We start from the raw sequence: 20,864 nt of genomic DNA on the forward strand, positions 1-20,864 counted from the left end.
CAGCCAGATCTGTTTAAGGCAGTTTCAGGAAATAAAGCATTGGATCGTTTTCTTTTTACGGTAGTAGGATTGATGGCAAATAGCTATAAAACACATTTTTGACAAAAACTATGCACCTTTTTTCACTTAGATTAAAAAAATATTAGAAGTATCATATTTGTTTTATCCTCTGGTTATTTTCAGTAAAAAAAAGCTTTTAATCTTTATTTACAGGCAGAGTGTTAGTCAGAACTAATTAAAAATTGATGGGGGCAATCTTATAAAATATAGATTACCACCTTAGATTCTTACTCATTGAAAATATAAATTATATCTCAGATTTTTTGTTGATGCAAGTTAATGAATAGAAATCCTTCGTAGATATATATCTGAGTATGTATATATACTGTATATAGGACATGCTCGGTAGGAGATGTTTCGTGTTAGAAGGATGGATCTGTTACCCATACTAGAAAGTGAATTGTTTTCTTTTATATATTATCCAATTGTTTCCAGGGTTAATGTTGCCTGAATGAGGTGTTTGATCAAGCTCACTCAAATCTGATACAACAGATATGCTAGTATTTTAGATAACTTCTGGGTCAATAAAGCATTGCAAGTTATCTTCTGAACGTCTTAAATCAGAGTGGTTGTTTGGTGTGAAATGACATTTTCACCCTGTTGTAACTTTATCAGGAGGGAAGTGGTTTGTAGCTGATCAAACAAACTTCATACTGAATGTAACAACAGGAGATTTTCATCTTATCAGACATTCCTGGGATAAAATGGAAGTTCCTAACCCATTGCTCCAAACAATTTGTAATACTTATAAAAAGGTAGAAGCACAAAATAACAACACACACAAAATGCTGGTGGAACGCAGCAGGCCAGGCAGCATCTATAGGGAGAAGCGCTGTCGACGTTTCAGGCCAAGACGTCCTGACGAAGGGTCTCAGCCCGAAACGTCGACAGCGCTTCTCCTTATAGATGCTGCCTGGCCTGCTGTGTTCCACCAGCATTTTGTGCGTGCTGTTGTTTGAATTTCCAGCATCTGCAGATTTCCTCATAGAAGCACGAAATAGATTGTTTGCCTATTTAATAAAATACAATTAATAATTTGAATATTTTGTTTTCTACTCTCTGAACTGATGGAATTGAGAGATGATAACCTTCATTATACCTGGCAATAAAACAGAAATGTACCACTTATTTTCTCAATGCACAAAGTTTCCAAATTCATGAAGAACCAAATAGTTAAACGGGCAAGCTTAGAAATTAAAATACTCAAGTTTAAATGATGGCACAAATACTAAGTAACTGTAATTACTCTAAGCCATTAGGATACAGAGTTTATATAATTTAATCATCCTAAGCATTTTTTATTGTATAATGTGCAACTGCTACAGATTCCCAATACCTTCATCCATATCGTCATCAGGGTATTCTTTTGTTGATAATATATCAGACAGTAAAGATATAAAGCCATAGATCCAGTTTGAGGTATCCTCCACAGCCTCATCTATGACTTTCATAGGATCTGAGCTTAATTCTTTAAAACCTCCTGAATGCATATAAGGAAAGAGCAGTAACAAAAAAGAACATGGTTCAGAGATTAAAAGGAGAAATTAAACATAAGCAAAATCATGTATTGTGTGAACTTTTCTTTACAGAAATGATTGTTATTAATGTTTACTCAGAAGTATTGTGTATATATATATATATATATATATATATATATATATATATCATAACAGTGCTAGGGAAATCTCTTTGAACTAGTTTACCAGATGCAATGAAAGAAATTAAAAAGCATCAGGCATTTTTTAATTACCTACTGCATGTACGTATGAATATTCACTTAATGAGTGAAGCCATAGATTTTGATGAGGTGCTATTTATTTATAAATAAAATCAAAAATCTTATAATTTTTCCAAATAGCCCAAAATTTTATTTTGAAAACATTTTATAAAGATTATATTTAAGATGTGAAGTAAACCAGTCAGAAATGTTTTTAAAAATAGAAAATAACTTTCATCAATGAGACTGGCAGAAAACTAGCATTGATTTTATTCAAATCTGAAATTCATGTTTCTTTGATTATACCGATATAGATCCATTTATGCAAACAGTGTTAATTTGTGTGAATGTGTGAAAACGTGACACAAATATTAATTCTGGAAATTCCATGGAGTATTTCTGTCTAAGTACATTAATTGATTTGCTGAGAAATTCTCAAGGGCACAAAAAAACCTATGAAATTTCAATTGATTTAGCCACAGTTGCTTTGGAATGCATGTTTGTTAAATAAGTTTTGTGATATTCTCTCTATGATTTGGATAATTTAATGAAGGAACGATGAAGCCTAGAATGATAGACTGTACAATTTATTGCAATGAGAATTAATGGCATTATGGATTAGATTTATATCGTCACTACTCTGAGTTCAAATCTCAGTGGGAAGACAGTACCTAGACAGTGGATCAACATGGTATAAAGCCCTTACATTCCTCATCCTTACCCCAGTCCTACCCAGCTGAAAATCAGCTGAAAGGTTCTGTATCCAGTGACTTAATGCTTACGCCAGGCAGTCAAAATGAAAATACACTCCCATATGCTTTGAGCCAACAGTGCTCACAGAATATGCACAGAGGAATTTATTGAAGGATTGAAGCCATTGCTACCTTCAGGGGGATGTAAAAAGAACAACTTCCCTGATTCTCTGTGTGAAGCCTGTACATACTGCATTTTTCCAAGCAAGCAAAGGTGCTACAAAGGCAGAAGCAGACAAGCAAAGACGGAGATGTAATTCATTTGGAAAACATGCAATGAACATTCACAAAACCAAAAACCTATGTATTAGTGTCTAAATATTTCAATACATGTTAGGAATAAAGTAAAGCTCTCTTATCTTTCTGATCATTGAATGGGAACTGCCTAGTCAGCCCTGGTCAGTAGTTCTAAACGCACTACACCAGGATGTTAGCATTCGTTTTGGATATTCAGTATCTTAACTTCACTGAATTTCTATGTGGTACAATCTGATTCCTTTCCAATCAGTCCGTTTTCATGGAATATTGAAGTATTTTAATACATTCCACCCTGTCAAAATAACCAGTGTGGAGAATATCCAGTAAAATCAGACATTGATTGAGGAGTAATACGTCACAACTGATGAAACTCATAATGCAAACATTTTAAAGTCACATAATCCGTGTTCAATCCACTGCAAAAATACTTCCCTTCAAGGAACACAGTTTTTCTATTGATTACACCTTTTGGTCAATGGTAGAACGCAATTTTTTAATGAATGCATTACTATTTACCACATTGATTTGGGATGGAAGCTCAAGTGATAGAATTCCTTGAAGGTAATGCCAACAAAATTCTAATGAACAACATAAAACCAGTTCTTGCCTCTTAGGCTCGGTGCTTCTTTTAAAACTTTGTCGACACCAACTTGCTGTTTTCCTGTTAGGATGAGATGAATGAAGAAAGGGAGAACAAAGAGTAATACAAACTTGCAACACAGAGAAAAAAAAATCAGAAGAGATCATCTAGTCTCCTTGATACCATGTTTGTGGTGTATGTGACAGGAGCTGATAATGCAAAAAAAAAATTCCTCGCAAGCTCGTAGCTAACACTGATTCAAAGGGAGATAAAAACTGAGGGTTTAAAATTCATTCTACTTAGTTAACTAATCACTGAGAACTCTGTGTTATTTATTACACTCTTTGTGGGACTTCCTTAACAACTCAGATGCAATTTATTTTAAAAAATATATTGATAGATGAAGAAATGGTGCAGAATTACTGTTCACGGGTTTAAGTAGCAAGTGATATTTTATTGAATGAAGCAAACATAAAATTGTTAATGTCATATTTTGATATAAGTTGGCAATTTATCTTTCAGCAAAACAATGGGATGTCTATGTTGTTCAAGCGTTTGACATTAATTATTGCATAGTTAGAGAATACAATTCTAATTATATTTTTATTTGCCACGTAAAACTGTAAGACCCCTTTTATGATTTTTGTAAATGACCTGGATAAGGAAGTGGAAGGATGGGTTAGTAAATTTGCTGATGACACAAACTTTGGGAGTGTTGTGGATAGTGTGGAGGGCTGTCAGAGGTTACAGCAGGACATCGATAGGATGCAAAACTGGGCTAAGAAGTGGCAGATAGATTTCAACCCAGATAAGTGGGAGGTGGTTCATTTTGTCAGGTCAAATATGAGGCAGAATATAGTATTAATGGTAAGACTCTTGGCAGTGTTGAGGATCAGAGAGGTCTTGGGGTCCGAATCCATAGGACGCTCAAAGCTGCTGCGTAGGTTGACAGTGTGGTTAAGAAGGCATATGGTGTATTGGGCCTTCATCAACTGTGAGATTGAGTTTAAGAGCTGAGAGGTAATATTACAGCTACATAGGAACCTGGTCAGACCCCACTTGGAGCACTGTGCTCAGTTCTGGTCACCTCAGTTCAGGAAGGATGTGGAAACTATAAAAACGGTGCAAAGAAGATTTACAAGGATGTTACCTGGATTGGAGAGCATGCCCTATGAGAATAGGTTGAGTGAACTTTGCCCTTTCTCCTTGGAGCGACGGAGGACAAGAGGTGACTTGATAGAGGTGTATAGGATGATGAGAGCCATTGAATGTGTGGATAGCCAGAGGCTTTTTCTCAGGGCTGAAATGGCTAACAGGAGAGGGCACAGTTTTAAGGTGTTTAGAGTAGGTACAGAGGAGATGTCGGGATAAGGTTTTTTACGTCGATGGTGGTGAGTGCATGGAATGGGTTGCCAACGACAATGGTGGAGGTGTTTTAAAAGTCTCCTGGATAGGAACATGGAACTTAGCAAAATAGAGGACTATGGGTAACCCTAGATAATTTCTAAAATAAGTACATGTTCAGCACAGCACCTTGGGCCAAAGGGCCTGTATTCTGCTGGTAGGTTTTCTATGTTCAATGTTCTATGTAACGAAAATTCAGATGATTTATCTTGTTAAACTGTCAAAGGTCCATGAGGAAGCCTCACTATTCAGAAATAGTGAGGTAGTGGAAAGGGTCTCTATTTTCAAGTTTTTGGGGATGAACATCATTGAGGAGTTGTCTTAGTCCATCAGCACAACCTCGATAGTAGAAAAGGCACAACAGTGACTATACTACCCGAGATGCTTAAGGAGAGCTAATCTGCCCCAAAAATGGCTGGCCAACTTTTATTGATGTGCAGTAGCGAGCATACTGACATACAGAATGACAGTGTGCTACTCTAGCTGCAGCAAGACAGATCACAAAGCACTCCAACGGGTGATTAGGACGGCTCAGCACATTATTAGAACTCAAACACTGGACTTGGAGACAATGTACAACTCTTGATGCCTTTGGCATGCTTGTAACATCATTAAAGACCCATCCCATCCCGGCTACTGTCTGTTCAATCTCCTGTCATCAGGTAGAAGATGCAAAAAGATCTTAGCCAAGACAGTAAGACTGAAAAACAGTTCCTTCCTGAGGGGTATTGTACAGTTGAATAATGCAACTCCCCAGCTTGCCAATGGCCTTTGAGTAATATGAACTATTGAAGTCACTTGTTGCATTTAAATAAAGGATTTTTAAATTAAGTCATAGCACATGCATTGTAATTATCTGTCTTGCATGGACTGGATAGCACCACAATCTCTTTGGCTTGAGCAATGAAAATAAAGTTCTATTCTATTCATGAGCATAAACCACAAGATGTAATCATGTATACTTTTTCTCAGAACATCAATAGCTAGTTCAAGGATGCATAATTTTATGATAATTGGACGAAAGTATAGGGATGCTGCAGGTAACTTTTTTTACACAGAGGGTGGTAGGTGCATGGAACATGCTGCCAGCAGTAGGGTAGAGACAGATACATTAGGGACATTTAAGGCAAACAAGTGAAAGAAAAACGGAAAGTAATGGGGGAGGAAAGCTTTAGATTGATCTTGGATTCGTTAAAGGGTTGGCAGAAGGGCCTGTATTGTGCTACACCGTTCTATGTTCTGTGTTCTCTAAGTGAAAATGTGTAAAATGGGGGAAGATGCAGATCAGAATCAGAATTAAGTTTAATATAAGACCATAAGAAAAGGAGAGGATTTAGGCTATATGGTGTCATCAAGTCTACTCCGCCATTCAATCATGACTGATTTATTATCCCTCTGAATCCCATTCTCCTGCTTTTTCACACCGTATCATTTGATGTCCTGACTAATCAAGAAGCTATCAACCTCCACTTTAAAATATTCGACAACTTGGCCTCCACAGTCATCCATGGCAATGAATTCCACAGATCAACACACTCTGGCTAACGAAATTCCTTCTCATCTCTGCTGTAAGTGGATGTCCAAGTATTCTAAGGATGTGCCTTCTGGTCCAAGACTCAATCACTATAGGAAACATCCTCTCCACATCCATTCTATTGAGGCCTTTCAATATTTGGAAGGTTTCAATAAGAAACCCCTCATTCTTGAAATTCCAGGGAAAACAGTTCCAGGGCCATCAAACACTCCTCATACATTAACTCTCTCATTCCCAGAATCATGCTTGTGAACCTCCTCTGGACCTTCTCCAATGCTAGCAGATCTTTTAGTAGATAAGGGGCAGAACTGAACACAATACACAAAGTGTGGTCTCAGAAAATCCCTTACTCAGCATCACATCCTTGCTCTTATATTCTAGTCCTCTCAAAGTGAATGCTAACATTGCATTTGCCATCCGGTCCACCAAATCAACCTCCAAATTTACCTTTAGGGAAACTTGCGCAGGCACTCCCAAGTCCCTTTGTACCTCCAAGTTTTTATTTGTCTCCCTATTTAGAAAGCAGTCTATGCCTTTCTACCTTCTACCTTCTGTACCTCCTCCATTTTGGTAGCAATGAGAAGTGTGCATGTCCTGGATGATGGGGATCCTCAGTGATGGATACTGCATGTTTGAGGCATCACCTTTTGCAGGTGTCCTGGATGCTGGGAAGGCTAATGCCCATGATGGAGCTGTCAGAGTTCACAACTTTCTGCAAGTTTTTCTGGCCCTGCGCAGTCGCCCCTCCATACCCGACAGTGATGCACCAGTCAAAATGCTGTCCACGGTACATCTGTAAAAATTTGTGAGTGTCTTTCTTAACATAGCAATTCTCCTCAAATTCCTAATGGCATATAGCCGCTGCTGTGCCTTCTTTGTAATTGTATCGATATGTTGGACCAAGAATAGATCTTCAGAGATGTTGACACCCAGAAACTTGAAAGTGCTCACCCTTTCTACACCTGATCCCTTGATGGAGACGGGTATGTGTTCCCTTGTCATACCCTTTCTAAAGTCCACAATCGGTCCCTTGGTCAGTGTGAGGCTGAGTGCAAAGCTATTGCTGCAAAACCACTCAACCAGCTGATTTATCTCGCTTCTGTATGCCTCCTCATCACCAAGTAAATACTGCTGACAATAGTTGTGTTGTCAGCAGATTTATTCATGGTTTTGGAGATGTGCCAAGTCATGGGTGTAGAGAAAGTAGAGCAATGGGCTAAGCACACATCCTCGAGGTGCACTAGTGTTTATTATGAGCGAGGAGGAGATGTTTTTCCGATTTGCATAGATGTGGTCACCCAGTGAGGAAGCCAAGGATCCAACACCCATCGGTGCTCATTCTGGTAGTCTATGTGGATCGTGCTTATGTCTAATTCTGATATTTTCCCCAGTAGCACAAACTCAAGTAATATTGAGTATCCTGCACACAAATAAACTGACCTATGCTAATTAAAATCATGCTGTCGCTTCTTAAAGAGCAGATAAGCAGTGAATCCAACCTCCGCTGATAATTCAGATGCAGCTTGGGAAGCATTGCCTGGATTTGTGGCCGTCACTTCACAGAAAACAGCTGTCACCCTGATCACTGAGGAGGCCAGGAAGGCACTGAGGACAGATCTGAAACTGCAAAAAGGAACCGGGAATAGCGGGAAGTTCAAATCTACAGCTGCGCTGGGTTGTCTGCACCACTTTCTGCAGAGTCTTGAGATTGAGGGAGGTAAGTTCCCATACCAGGCAGTGATGCAGCCGGTCAGGATGCTCTCAATTGTGCTCCTGTAGAAAGTTCTTAGGATTTGGGGGCCCATACCAAACTTCTTCAACCATCTTTTGAGAAATTTGGTGCCTTTAAGGATTTTTAAGATGAATGATTATTTTTCATCAAAAAGGGGCTGTAAATGCTACCTTGTGAATTATTTGCTAAGAATGACAAGCAATGTCTGAAAATACATTGGCCTGAGATTTCGATGATATTTGAAAGGGCTTGCTTAATAGTTATTAAGCACTAGACCAACATTTAGAGCACTGCTTAATTCCTTAGTAAGACATCACTAAGGAATTAAGGAATGAGCTATTCAAAATGTGGTCTTTCTAATGAGAATTCACTGATATAGAGGACACAAAGGAATTCTGATCCATGTGGGAATTATGTCAAAATAATGAGTGAATGGCTTAAAGGAGGACGGGTGGGCCAGTAAGTTTTGTAGGATTCCACATGACAGGTTTGGGGTCAGGCCAGGGATGTAATAGCAGCAGAAGTATTGGAGTCAATAACTGGTGGTTCAGGTTTGCAGGCTTCTGAGTGGGAGTCAGTAATTAGGCAACATAATTGACCATTGGGCAGTGGAGGATTGCAGTCAGGGATCTGACTGCTGGACGAGGCATTGCAGAAATATGGTAGAACATAAATCTCCAGACAGATCTCTCATGATTTGAGATTTGAGAACTATCAAATTGCCAAGTAAACTAGCTCAGATCAGAGGATGGAGGGTGGGGCAAGGTTTGCAAGTTTGAGAGAGAGTGTTGCGATGGGTACCGAGACAAAGTCTCAGTGGGTACCTTTGAGTCAGAGGTAGGCTTCGCAGTAACTGTGAAAGCTTGCTTTATCATAAGTGATCAACAGAGAGTATATGCCATGGCATTCAGACATGTGCTGCACATCATTTGATTCTATAATGCCTGTCCAAGGTCCTCTATGCATTTTGACACCAAAAACACAGAGGACACAAAATGATGATAGTAGGTTTTGTGATCAATGTGGTAAATCATCAATTTTAATAACATTTTTACTCTTACAGAAATTGGATCACCCAACATGCCAAAAAAAATTATCCAATCAGATCCCTCCAAATTTAAAAAGTGTATTATACTTTTAGAATCATTTTGTATGAGAAGTCCTTAGCTAGTACATTGATCTAGCAATCATTTAGAATATTGATTAACTCATATGTATGATACAATATTTATGTATGTTTGGTAGAAATTCAAAAGCAACAAGATAAAAGGTTATTCTAAAATCACTCTTGGGAGTAAAATTAGAATTATAATAAGCATAAAAGTTTCAAAATTTATTTCCAAAAGTTATGAACACTTTTCTGTTTAATTTTTCATAGATAGTGATTACTAAGATTAAAGGAATGTGTTCTTTTTTCCATATTATAACCAAACTTTGCAAAAGAACTTTAAATATATTTAAAATTAATCCCTCATGATTGAATTTATGTATTTATGCGTATCTCAAAATAAAACCATTTGAATCAATTGCAATCAATAACACTGGGTATTATATTAATAAGATAAATAAATAAGTAAATAAGTTAAAGTATTTTAACAGATACTTTTAAAAAATTGTTTAAAAGCTAAAACTGATGCAAGGTTAAGGAATAAAAATATAATTCATAAAGTATTCTGGCATCACTGGTACTGACAGTGTTGTAAGGCCTAATAAACCCATAATTCATTGGTTTTTTGCACAATCAGTTCACTGTGCTCAATGTGCTGTAATACAGAATTATCTCTGACAAGCCAATAAAGAAAGCTTATCAGAACTGTAAGGATCAGTGACAGTAACACCAGAAATAATACTAACACGATGCATCACTTTTGAAGTCAAAGGTAAACATGCATTTGTGTGAAATCCAGTGAATTTGCATTTCAAATTGTACTGAGAAAATACTATGTTTTCCTATTTTTATGATTTTTCTATATTCTAACATATTGATTGTCTTTCTCAGGGCAGAAAAAAGGTAGCAGATATCTGTTGTAGGTTCCAAAATTCTAGTCCAAATTTAATTCATATAACTAGAGCTACGATTTCAGAAGGCATTAGCAGTAACTAATACAACAAAGCAGTTTGCTCTACAATTACAGAAATCCCTTCTGCTAAACCCTCTCTAGAACTGAAAGCAATATTTTTCATAAAATTACTGTATGAACCTTAAATTTCAATGGACTTTCTGTGTGGGAATACACTGTACTCTTTATGATATTACAACAGAGACTGTATTTCATTAACTGTAAAGTGCATTTACACTTTAATGGATATTAAGAATCTCAAGTATGGTAGGTTTACCCAACTCAATAGAGGTGGAGCTGGTCTCATTGCAGGGTCTCATCGTCTAACAAATAGCGGAAATGATTGGCTTGGACGTTTTTATTTTCAAGCACTCTATGGCTGTGGACTTGCTTTCAGGGACTCTGTAGTCCATGGTCCTTGTGTTTTTGTTTATTTCTTTCTTCATTTTTTTGCCAACATCAGCACAGCGCTGACTCTCTTTTTGGGTCTCTGGTTTACTTTTTATCGTTTGTGCTTTTTTCCTCTCAGGAGGTGTTTGATGGTTTTGTTTGGGGTTTTTCTTTGAATGGGTTCTTTGTGCTTGTTTTATGGCTGCCTGTAAGAAGCCAAACCTCAAGGGTGTATACTGTATTCATACTTAGATAATAAATGTACTTTGCACTTTGAACTTTATTGTGACCATGAGGCCCTGCTGGACATTGCTGGTGTAGAATACTACAAGTCCGATTCACTAGTTCATTGGGGAGATTAATGGTGCGTGGCCTCAATGGTGATGTGGGCCTGGTTGCATCCACCAGGGACGGAGTCGCTGGAGCTCTGTGCCAGTGGATTCCTTATTGGGTTGGGGGCTGGTCCCTCCAGTAAAGACAAGCTAGATTGCATTTATGTGCAGCTGCCAGATAAGGAACTGCTGCAGGCTGTCCTTGCAGAAATGTGACTCTGGCATATCATCCGTCAGTCTACAAGCCATGACACCCAGGGACTTGGGCTATATATTATTATTAATTTTTAATCTTTTTGTAGTTGTATGACTGTCTGCAGTCTTAGTTTACTACATGTGCTATGTGTGCTGGGTGGAACTGTTGGTACCCCGTTTTACACTTTGGCCCCTGTTTCATTTGTTTGCATTCATGTATATGATTGAATGACAATTAAATTTGAACTTGAACTTTAGATGTTCTGAGCTCATGAAAATCACCATATAAATGTGACTATTCAGCCAATCAATTAATTAATTAAATTAGATTCAATTGACAGCCAAAACAGATTAATCAATGCCGTACCTTCTCATCCATTCATCAAAGAAGAGATGAATCTAACGGGAATACTAAAACACTAAGAAGTGTTTCACAGCTGGGGCCACTTGAACAAGAATACCATCAAATAAACATCATGGTTTCCAGTCATGATAACGAATACCGAGAAAGCTGTGACTCAGAGGTTAGCTGAACGAGTTTGATTATACTGTGTTATGGAAGTAGGATTTATCACTTACATTGTTCAAGGTTTTAATTTGCTAATTGCAAAGATGCTAAGATAAATGAAAGTAACTTACAAGGAAATATGAAGGTGATGCAGTACAAGGGGAGATTTATTGATGTGGAAATCATTTGCAGAAGATGTTTAATAATTGAGTCGAAGGCTGAAAATTGTTGAAGAAACTGAAATGGGTGGTCATCAGTCCAATAGATCAAGGAGGAAGGCAAGTCCACAACAAAGGATGTTGCACAGATAGTTTGCAGTTCATGCCACATACTACGCAAGAATGTAATGGAGGACAGAAATAAACACAAGATTATGAGGGGCATAGATAGAGTGGACAGAGAGTATTGATTTCCCAGGGGCTAATAGCCAAGGGCATGCATTGAAGGTGAGAGGGGATAGGTTCAAGGGGAATGGGAGGTTTAAATTTTTCACTCAGAGAGTCATGGATGCCTGGAATGTGCTGCCTGGTATGGTGGTGGAGGCAAATTCATCAGAGACATTTTAAGAGACATTTGGATGTAGTGAAGATGGAGGGATATGGACATGATGTAGGTAGGATGGATTAGTGTTTGGGTGTTTTTGATTTGCTTTTCAGCTGGTTCGTCTCAATACTGTGGATCGAGTAGCCTGTTCTTGTGCTGGACTCTTCTATGCCCCATGCTCTATGTTAAGAAACTAGACATTAGTGCTCGTGAAAGGAAATTTATCTCCCCACTCATAAACTAAATTTAGAAGGGCACAATATCCTGTTTAGTCACATGGAATGTTTAGGGAACAGATCTGCACCATCCCTCATGTGAAGTCTTCTATTTGTATAAAATGGGGATGTGGGTGATAAGAGTTGGGTGAACGAAAAGCTACTACTGTAGGAGGGAAGAATGGCATCTCAGGTCATTCATTCTGTGTGCTTTGTGGAACAATTTACTCAAGAGTCTGAACATAAGACCAGCGGAGTGCTGGGTCTTGTCGTTTGTCATCTATATCAATGCTTTAGATGACTATGTGATTAACAGCAAATTCGTGGGTGACACCAAGATTAGGGGTGCAGTGGACAGCAAGGAGGACTATCAGAGCTTGCAGTGGAATCTGGACCAGCTGGAAAAATGGCAGATGGAATGCGATGCATACAAGTGGGAGGTGTTGCACTTTGGAAGGAGCAAACGGGGTAGGTCTTACACAGTGAATACTGAGGAGTGCTGTACAACAAAGGGATCTGGGAATACAAGTTCATAATTCATTGAAAGTAGCATCACAGATGGTATCATAAAGATAGCTTTTGGCACATTGGCCTTCATAAATCAAAATATTGATTTATGAAGCCCAATTTATTGATGGGATGTTATGTTAAAGTTGTATAAGGTGATGGTGAAGCTGAATTTGGAGTCTTGTGTGCAGCCTTGGTCACCTATCTACAGGGAAGGAGTAAACAAAGTTGAAAGAGTACAGAGAAAAATTGCTGAGTCTGGAGGACCTGAATTAGAAGGAACGATTAAAAAAGTTAAGGACTTTATTCCTTGTAACATAAAAGATTGAGAGGAGATTTGATAGAGGTATAGAGAATTATGTGGTGTATAGATTGTGTAAATGTAAGTAGGCTTTTCTGCTGAGGTGGTTGGGAGTAAAACCAGAGGTTATAGAATAAGAGTGAAAGGTGATAAATTTAAGGGGAACATGAGGGGAAACATATTCACTCTGAGGGTCATGAGTGTGTGGAATGAGCTGTCATTGCAAATGATGCATGCAAGCTCGATTTCAACACTAAGAGAAGTTTGGATTGGTTCATGGATAACAGGGATATGAAGAGTTATGGGCCAGGTGCATGTCAATGGGATTAAGCGTTCAGTCCCATACTGAAATGGTTCAGTATGGACTAGATGGGCTGAAGGGTCTCATTCTGTGTTGTACTTTTCCATGACTCTTTGACTGTACAAATTCTGCAAATTGAACTAAGCAATCTAGCCTCTGTGACCACAGTAAGGAGCTATGTGATTCATGAGAAAGTCTGCAGATGCAGGGAATCCAAAGCATCACCCACAAAACGCTGGATCAGCTCAGCAGGTCAAGCAGCATCTAAGGAAATGAAGAAACAGTTGGCTTTTCAGGCCAAGACCCTTCTTTGGGACTGAAATGGAAGGCGAAGATGCCAGAATAAAGAAGTGGGAAGAGGGGAAGGAGGTTAGCAAGAATGTGAAAGGTGAAGCCAAGTGGGTAGGAAGAGTAAAGGGCAGGAGAAAAACAAATCTGATAGGAGAGCAGAGGGGACAACAAGAGAAAGTGAAGGAGGAGGGGACCCGGGGGAGGTGATAGGCAGGTAAGGAGAGGTAAAAAGCCAGAGTGGGGAAAAGAAAGAGGGGAGGGGAAGGGTAAAAAACTGATTTGTTTCTATCTTTATGTGATTCATATCTGTCATTATATAAAATATGATTTTTTTGGTCCTTTGAATACCTGGTTCAGACCAGAAGTAGGTGGTAGTGGATTGTTCAAGAGGATATAGGGAAGTCTACGAGGGAAACATTAGGATTCGTGTAGATGTGTGTTTATAGCATAGTCATGGTGGGCTGTGCTAAGTTTTATGTTGTACTTTGAATCATATTTTTCGTAAGATATAGAAGAAGGGCATTTGGCCCATCGTTTATACTGACTCTCAGACCAATCCCATAAATCCAAATCCACCCATGGATTTTCCAAGAAGCACGGTCTCCTTATGCCTAGCAATTCATCCCTTGATTTTCCTGCCACCACCTACGTATCAACAATTTACACAAACCATTTAACCTATCGGCACACCTTTTGTGATGTGAGAGGAAGCTGGAAGAGCCAGATGGGGAACTCCACACAGGGGTCGGTATTAGACCTGGGTCTGGAGCCGTGAGGCAGAAGCTTCCATAAGACGTGGGAAAAGAATTAGCCAGTGAGTCTGCCCTGCTGTTCCATTATGGTTGGTTTGTTATCTCCCACAGCCCCATTTTCCTGTCTTTGCTGCCCTATCAACATTGTTGTGTATTCAATATTCAAAATTGAGTAATCTTCTGTATCTATATTGGTTGATTTAAATTCTTGATCATTTAAATAATTCATTACAGGCTATATGTATGAATACGTTAACTACATACATCTTGACTCTACCACAAAGTTAAGCCTACATTCCGGGACTCCCGTGTCTTCCTTTGAATTAATTTAATGTTTTGGAGTTACAAAATATAACACTCATCTTTAAACATGCCCAATAACTTGGCCTCCACAGCTGTCTGTGACTATGAATTCCACAGTTTCACCACAATCTGACTAAAGAAATTTCTCCTCACCTCTGTTCTAAATGGACATCCCTCTATTCTGAGGCTGCGCCCTTTGGTGCTCAACTCCCCACCAGAAGAAATAGCTTTTCCACATCCACTTTCTCTTGGCCTTTCAATATTCATTAGGTTTCAATGAGATTCCCCCTCATTCTTCTAAACTCCAGTGAGTACAGGCCCAGAGCCAACAAGTGCACCTCATACATTAATCCCAGAACCAATCTATGAACCTACTCTGATTGGCTGTATTTCTGCTCGTGCTACTCCATGACTTGATAGCTCCGTTAATCAATTCCTAAGAAGAATCTTAGTTAATAGCAGTGACTGACGCTACTGAGGTTTATGAATTCATACCGAAATATTTTATTGACCACAAATATTCATTATTACTTTGGCTTAATCTATAATGCTGAAATCTTGCAGAAAGCAATTACTCATACCTTACCAAAGAAATAATAATACTGTCAAATCTCTTTTTTGCCCTGAATATATTACTTTTGCAATTCTACAGATGTTAGAGTTTGTTAAATGTACTTCAATTTCACTAAACTATCCAGTGCCAATTTATTTTTCTGATGACCGTTCACCTTTGACTTTGCATACCATGAGACAATCAGAAAATATAAAGCTGTCATAAACTCAGCCTGAAACATTTGAAAATGGAGGAAAAGCACTCTGAAAGCTATCTTTGCTTGGATTTCATAAGTTCCACTGTGTGTGTAAATACCATTTTATGATAGCCTTTCAGTTATGTACTTATTGGTGCCTACTGCAGGCGTCCTATCAAATTGGTTTTGTTGTTCTACTTACTACTGCCTTTTATGCTGCTGGTGATTAAGGCAGCAATGAAGGCCACCCATCTCTGTCTGTCCATGCAGTAGCACACTGATACAGAAGGATTCCTCATTGCTGTCTCCATAACAATTGTGTTTCACACATTAGTGTTGTTAGCGCTGAGGTGAACGCCCAAACCTGGAGGATCAGTGGACCACTTGGTAGGGTCACCCATGACAAACAGGTCAAAGGCCTCTCTACCTGTTTGGCATGGGTGACCCTACCAAGAGCCATGGCAAAAGCCCCTGACTCCAGCCGACATAGCTCTCCCTGTCATTGAGGCATTGAAGCCTCCAAACCCTATGACAAGGTTATGGTCCTTTTCAAGGTCTGTTGTTTTATCTATACATTTAATTCATTCACTGGTGTATATTATATTAGATCTGCTCCTGACTACCTTTTGTAAGCAATCCAGAACTAGATATTGTTCATTTTAATAAAGAAACCAGCCTTTCTCATGTGCTGTGATAATACATTCACACAAATATTTTTTGGCATAATAACAGTCAGGATGACACAGATGAATGTAAGAGTTAATTATAAATTGTCTTCTTCTTTCCTCCCTCCTAATAAATGTGGTTAAATCCAATATATAAATAAAAGATCAAGGTTCATGCTATGATTTTCCTTAAATAAAAGCAGGCTGTTAGATCCCTAATTTCAAAAAAGTTAAATAAGCTTTCATTTTTTCTAATGAGCATGGTAAGTCTGTGTTGAGTCATATGTAGTAACCATCCAGCTACAGGCATCTGGAGACATATTGAGAAACATTCAGTACATTGCTGGCATAATAGAAATTAATTATTTATAGATCATCTCCATAATTGGGGAGGTAGAAATGTTCGATTATTTTTGGAAAATCAGCCATGCCAGATTAGGATCAATTCACTAGCTAGACCTAAGTGTATTTTCAAACACTTCAGAATTAAAGGCAATCAAAGCAGTTCCAACACCACTACTGCATGCAGTATGTCTTTACCAGGTGGCAAACAGGGCTCGTCACAGTACAGAGAATAGGCAGGATCTATGTCAGCTTTAGAAACCGGGATGCCAACGAGATGAAGTGTGTCATGATCGGTCGAGAGAGGAGGAAAAGCATTAAAAATAATGAGGACCCAGGAATGACTCAAATGCCAATGGAATTCAGAGAAACATTCATCACTTCAATGAAAGGTGACAGTAAAAACATTAGGAAATGGCTACATTGCAATGTGTTTGGATGTGCATACATTGTAGGGCAAAGCCCACTGGAACCAGGTGTCATTTTAACACATGAAATTCTTCAGGTACTATCCATTGAAGGAATATTTTAAAAGCATTAGCAATTAATATTTCTATTGTTTAGAACTGCAGCAGAAATGAAGATATTTAATATAAACTGTTAATTTAGATTTTATTGTTCTTGAGAGCCAATCAAACTTTGAATAGGTTGCTTAATTTTCTGACTTCCCTATCCCTTTGTGGAACATTAATTGCTCAAATAAGATGTAAGCATTATGAATTAGTTGATAAACCTGTGGAAAAGAATAAAGGTTGGAATAGCTTGAATTATTTTTTTCCTTGTTTTACATGTTTTTAATTTTATTTTACATTTTTTAAATTAAAATATATTTTAATCTAGCCAGAGACTCAGTTCCTTAAGGTTGTCATTACTGGGGGAGGTATTGGGGACAAGCTCCCACTGCCTATTAAGTGCTCCCAATGGTGTGCGACTCAAATAGCCTCCGACAACCAAGTCCAGCTCCTGGCCTTTGTGTGTGGCTTAGCTATTGAGCCCAGTGGAGCATTTCTACTGACAGGAGAAGGGACAAAGGCAGTTTACGGGCATCTTAAAATCTTTGGGCAGATGCAACTTGTCAGCCATAATTGGCAGCTCATCTAAAAGAAAACTCTTATCTCAAACCTCTGCTGCCTTGAGGCAGTACACAGTCATTGGAACAGCTTCAGAAGTAAACCCTGATTGTGCATGGCTCAATTGCAGATATTGATGACCATTGTCTTCAATTAACTTTAATCTATGGTAAAATTTTCTTATTATGTGGAACCTTTCTCCTATTCTGGACATTGACCACTGGTCTGGTGGAAGACTTTGTTCTATCACAGTATCAGACAAGGATAGGCACACTGCAGCAGTCCAGCACATCGAGATTCTGACTCACAGCAGCTGTCTATGAAGATTTTACATCTTGTCCCTGTGAGGACGTGCATTTCCACCAGATGCTCCACTTTCCTCCCACATCCCAAAGACATGCAGGCTAATTGGATGCTGTAAGTTGTCGATGGTGTGTAGGTGAGTGGTAGAATCTGTGATACTGAATGTAATTGTTAGGAGACTAAAATGAGATTAATATGGGATTAATGAAAATCAATTCTCAGTCATTGGCACGGATTCAGGGGGGTGAAAGGACTGTTTTCATCCTTTATGATTCCATGACAGAATGAGGGAAGTTATGCATTCTATACCCATCTCATCAAAAACAATGGCACCTAGCAGTTCATCTCTGGCTGGCAGAATTAAGCATACTGCAAAGTTGATCTGCCTACAATTCTACTGCCTTCATTGGAATGAACTTTAGTAACAATGTATACAGTTTTGATATGACTAGACTTCATCTTTTGTCCATCAGTTTCTAAGCTAAAAATAAAGGTATAATATACTTGAAAAATCTGTTTTCTCATTCAATAGTTTAACATTGGGTGCATCTAGACATGAGTTTGAAATACTGTTGTCATAGTAACAGCTTTATCTGTATGGAGGTTTTCAATGCAAATTTATAAATTAAAGAGATAATGGGTATTTCAAAAAACAGGACAAAATAGGCCTGTGAAATAGAACTGCAATTGCTTTAATGAGATGGGGTTGATGCAAAACTCCAGGTATTACAGATTAATGAAAACAAGTATATGTCGCTATATCAGTCACTCCTGTTTCCATCCCTGTAGTTTTTCAAAGAGGCAGTTAAAATCACCTGAGTGTGGTCTAATTAGCTGTTAGTTATTTAGAATGTCTTCTAAACTCTCAAGCATACTAAGTTGAAATTAAGCTCAATGTTTTCTATAAATAAATTGACTACACAGCTAATATGTAAATAGAAACATGTCAATTAGCAAGACAGCTTCCCTCCAACTTAATTATCCTATTAAGTGAAATGTGCTAATCTATTAAAGACAGTCTTATAATTAGCAACAATGCCCTTTAAAGCATCATTGCCTGATAGCTGTATAAATTGTTGATTATACCTTCAACTCCCAGTTTGGCTCACTTCCATTTACACTGGCTCAAAAATCATTTGCTGGGAAGATTAGCATCTCTCTAAATGATGCTAACAGCAAAGCCTCTCTAGTTGCCTTCCCTATCTTCATCAACACCCACAAGGGATGATTCATTCCTTTTAATTATGATGATGTGGTCACAACTTTGACCTCACTGTCATCGGAGCTCTGATTTCCTTTAGAGAACTCTTAGAATGTTTCGCTTTCAGAATGTACCCTTTGAACACAGTAAATTGTGAGCCAGTTCTAACTAGGGGACAGAATATTTACCAGCTGCAGTACCATTTCTGCAGACTTTTTTTTGTGTAGAAGTCATATTATCACTTGTTATAATGTTTGTACAACAGAAAGGGAGCTGTAATTTGTTAACAAACTATTTATGACTCCTTGTATCTAGTATGTTGTTTAAAGAATTTTTAAAATTAAAGATTTTTTTGAATTAATTCTTCAATTCACTGATACAGAATTTCTGGAGAGATAACACAAAGATAATATAGAATTAAATGTGACCAAATAGACGTTAATTTTACTATATCTCTGATGGCTACGATGTCAACCATTTTAGATAATAAGTGTTACACGAGCCAAAGCAAGAAGAAGTTGTCTTTGACATGCAGTATAATTGTACCAAAATTCACATTAATATGTAGCAGATATTATATAGCACACTCAAAATAAGTGCTAGTTCAATCTTCAATCGTGCATTTGCTACCATTAACTTTTAAAATTAACTTTGAATATGATGCAATCTGTCTAAAGACAATTTCCAGCTATGCAAGTTTAGCGCAAATGCAACACCAACAGAACAAAATCTTCACTGCAAGCAGCTCCTTATTTGGAACAAAGATGTGGATCCACTTTACTTCCAAGTAGGTAGATACCTTGAAGTTAAATTACTACTTTTTACTGGCTCGTATGAATTATTATTGGAAATATTTTGCCTTGTCATTGATTTTAATAAGACCTGCCTGCCAATGCCATCTTGAAATCTCTGCAGGCCTTTGCTGTATATTTTGCTGCTGTTTTGCCACCTGATCTGTTTGATCAGACCAACGTTGTTATTATGCTGCCTAATTCATCAGCAAATCCTGTAAACTCTCTGGAAATTTTCTGTCCAGTAGTTTCACAGCCAAGCAAAGCTATCAGAAATTGGTCCCACAGTTACCTTGGAAGGCCAAACTGAGATATGGTTAGAATATCATCTGTGACAACTTTGTCACCTGCCAGACAGGGTTTAGGAAGGGAATCTTGAAGCAGTACAAGCACCACTTTCAAAGTATTTTATGATTTAGACAAAAGACATTTGTATTTTAATGATATCTCATTTAATACCTGGAATATTGTGTACAGTTTTGGTCTCCAGGTTTGAGGAAGGACATTCTGGCAATTGAGGAAGTGCAGCGTAGATTCACTAGGTTGATTCCTGGGATGGCAGGACTGTCTTATGCAGAGAGATTGGAGATATTGGGCTTGTACACACTGGAATTGAGGAGATTGAGAGGGGATCTGATTGAAACGTTTAAGATAATTAAAGGATTTGATAGGATTGAGGCAGGAAATATGTTCCAGATGTTGGGAGAGTCCAGTACCAGAGGGCATGGATTGAGAATAAGAGGTCAGTTATTTAAAACAGAGTTGAGGAAAAACTTCTTCTCCCAGAGAGTTGTGGAGGTGTGGAATGCACTGCCTCGGAAGACGGTGGAGGCCAATTCTCTGGATGCTTTCAAGAAGGAGCTAGATAGATATCTGATGGATAGGGGAATCAAGGGATATGGGGACAAGGCAGGGACTGGGTATTGATAGTGAATGATCAGCCATGATCTCAGAATGGCGGTGTAGACTCGAGGGGCCGAATGGTCTACTTCTGCACCAATTGTCTAT

General features: G+C 38.3%; 1 protein-coding gene across 1 annotated transcript in view; it reads right to left on the reverse strand.

Moving 5' to 3' along the window:
- The window catches only part of trdn (triadin), a 110,711-nt gene that overhangs the window by 20,915 nt on the left and 68,932 nt on the right, over positions 1-20,864 (reverse strand). Inside the window, exon 3 of the mRNA XM_059981349.1 lies at positions 1,397-1,540. Within this exon, the coding sequence (XP_059837332.1) occupies positions 1,397-1,540 (144 nt within the window). The remainder of the gene's footprint in view (positions 1-1,396; positions 1,541-20,864) is intronic.

Source organism: Hypanus sabinus, chromosome 10 (genome assembly GCF_030144855.1).
Source record: "Hypanus sabinus isolate sHypSab1 chromosome 10, sHypSab1.hap1, whole genome shotgun sequence".
Classification (NCBI taxonomy): Eukaryota; Metazoa; Chordata; class Chondrichthyes; order Myliobatiformes; family Dasyatidae; genus Hypanus; species Hypanus sabinus.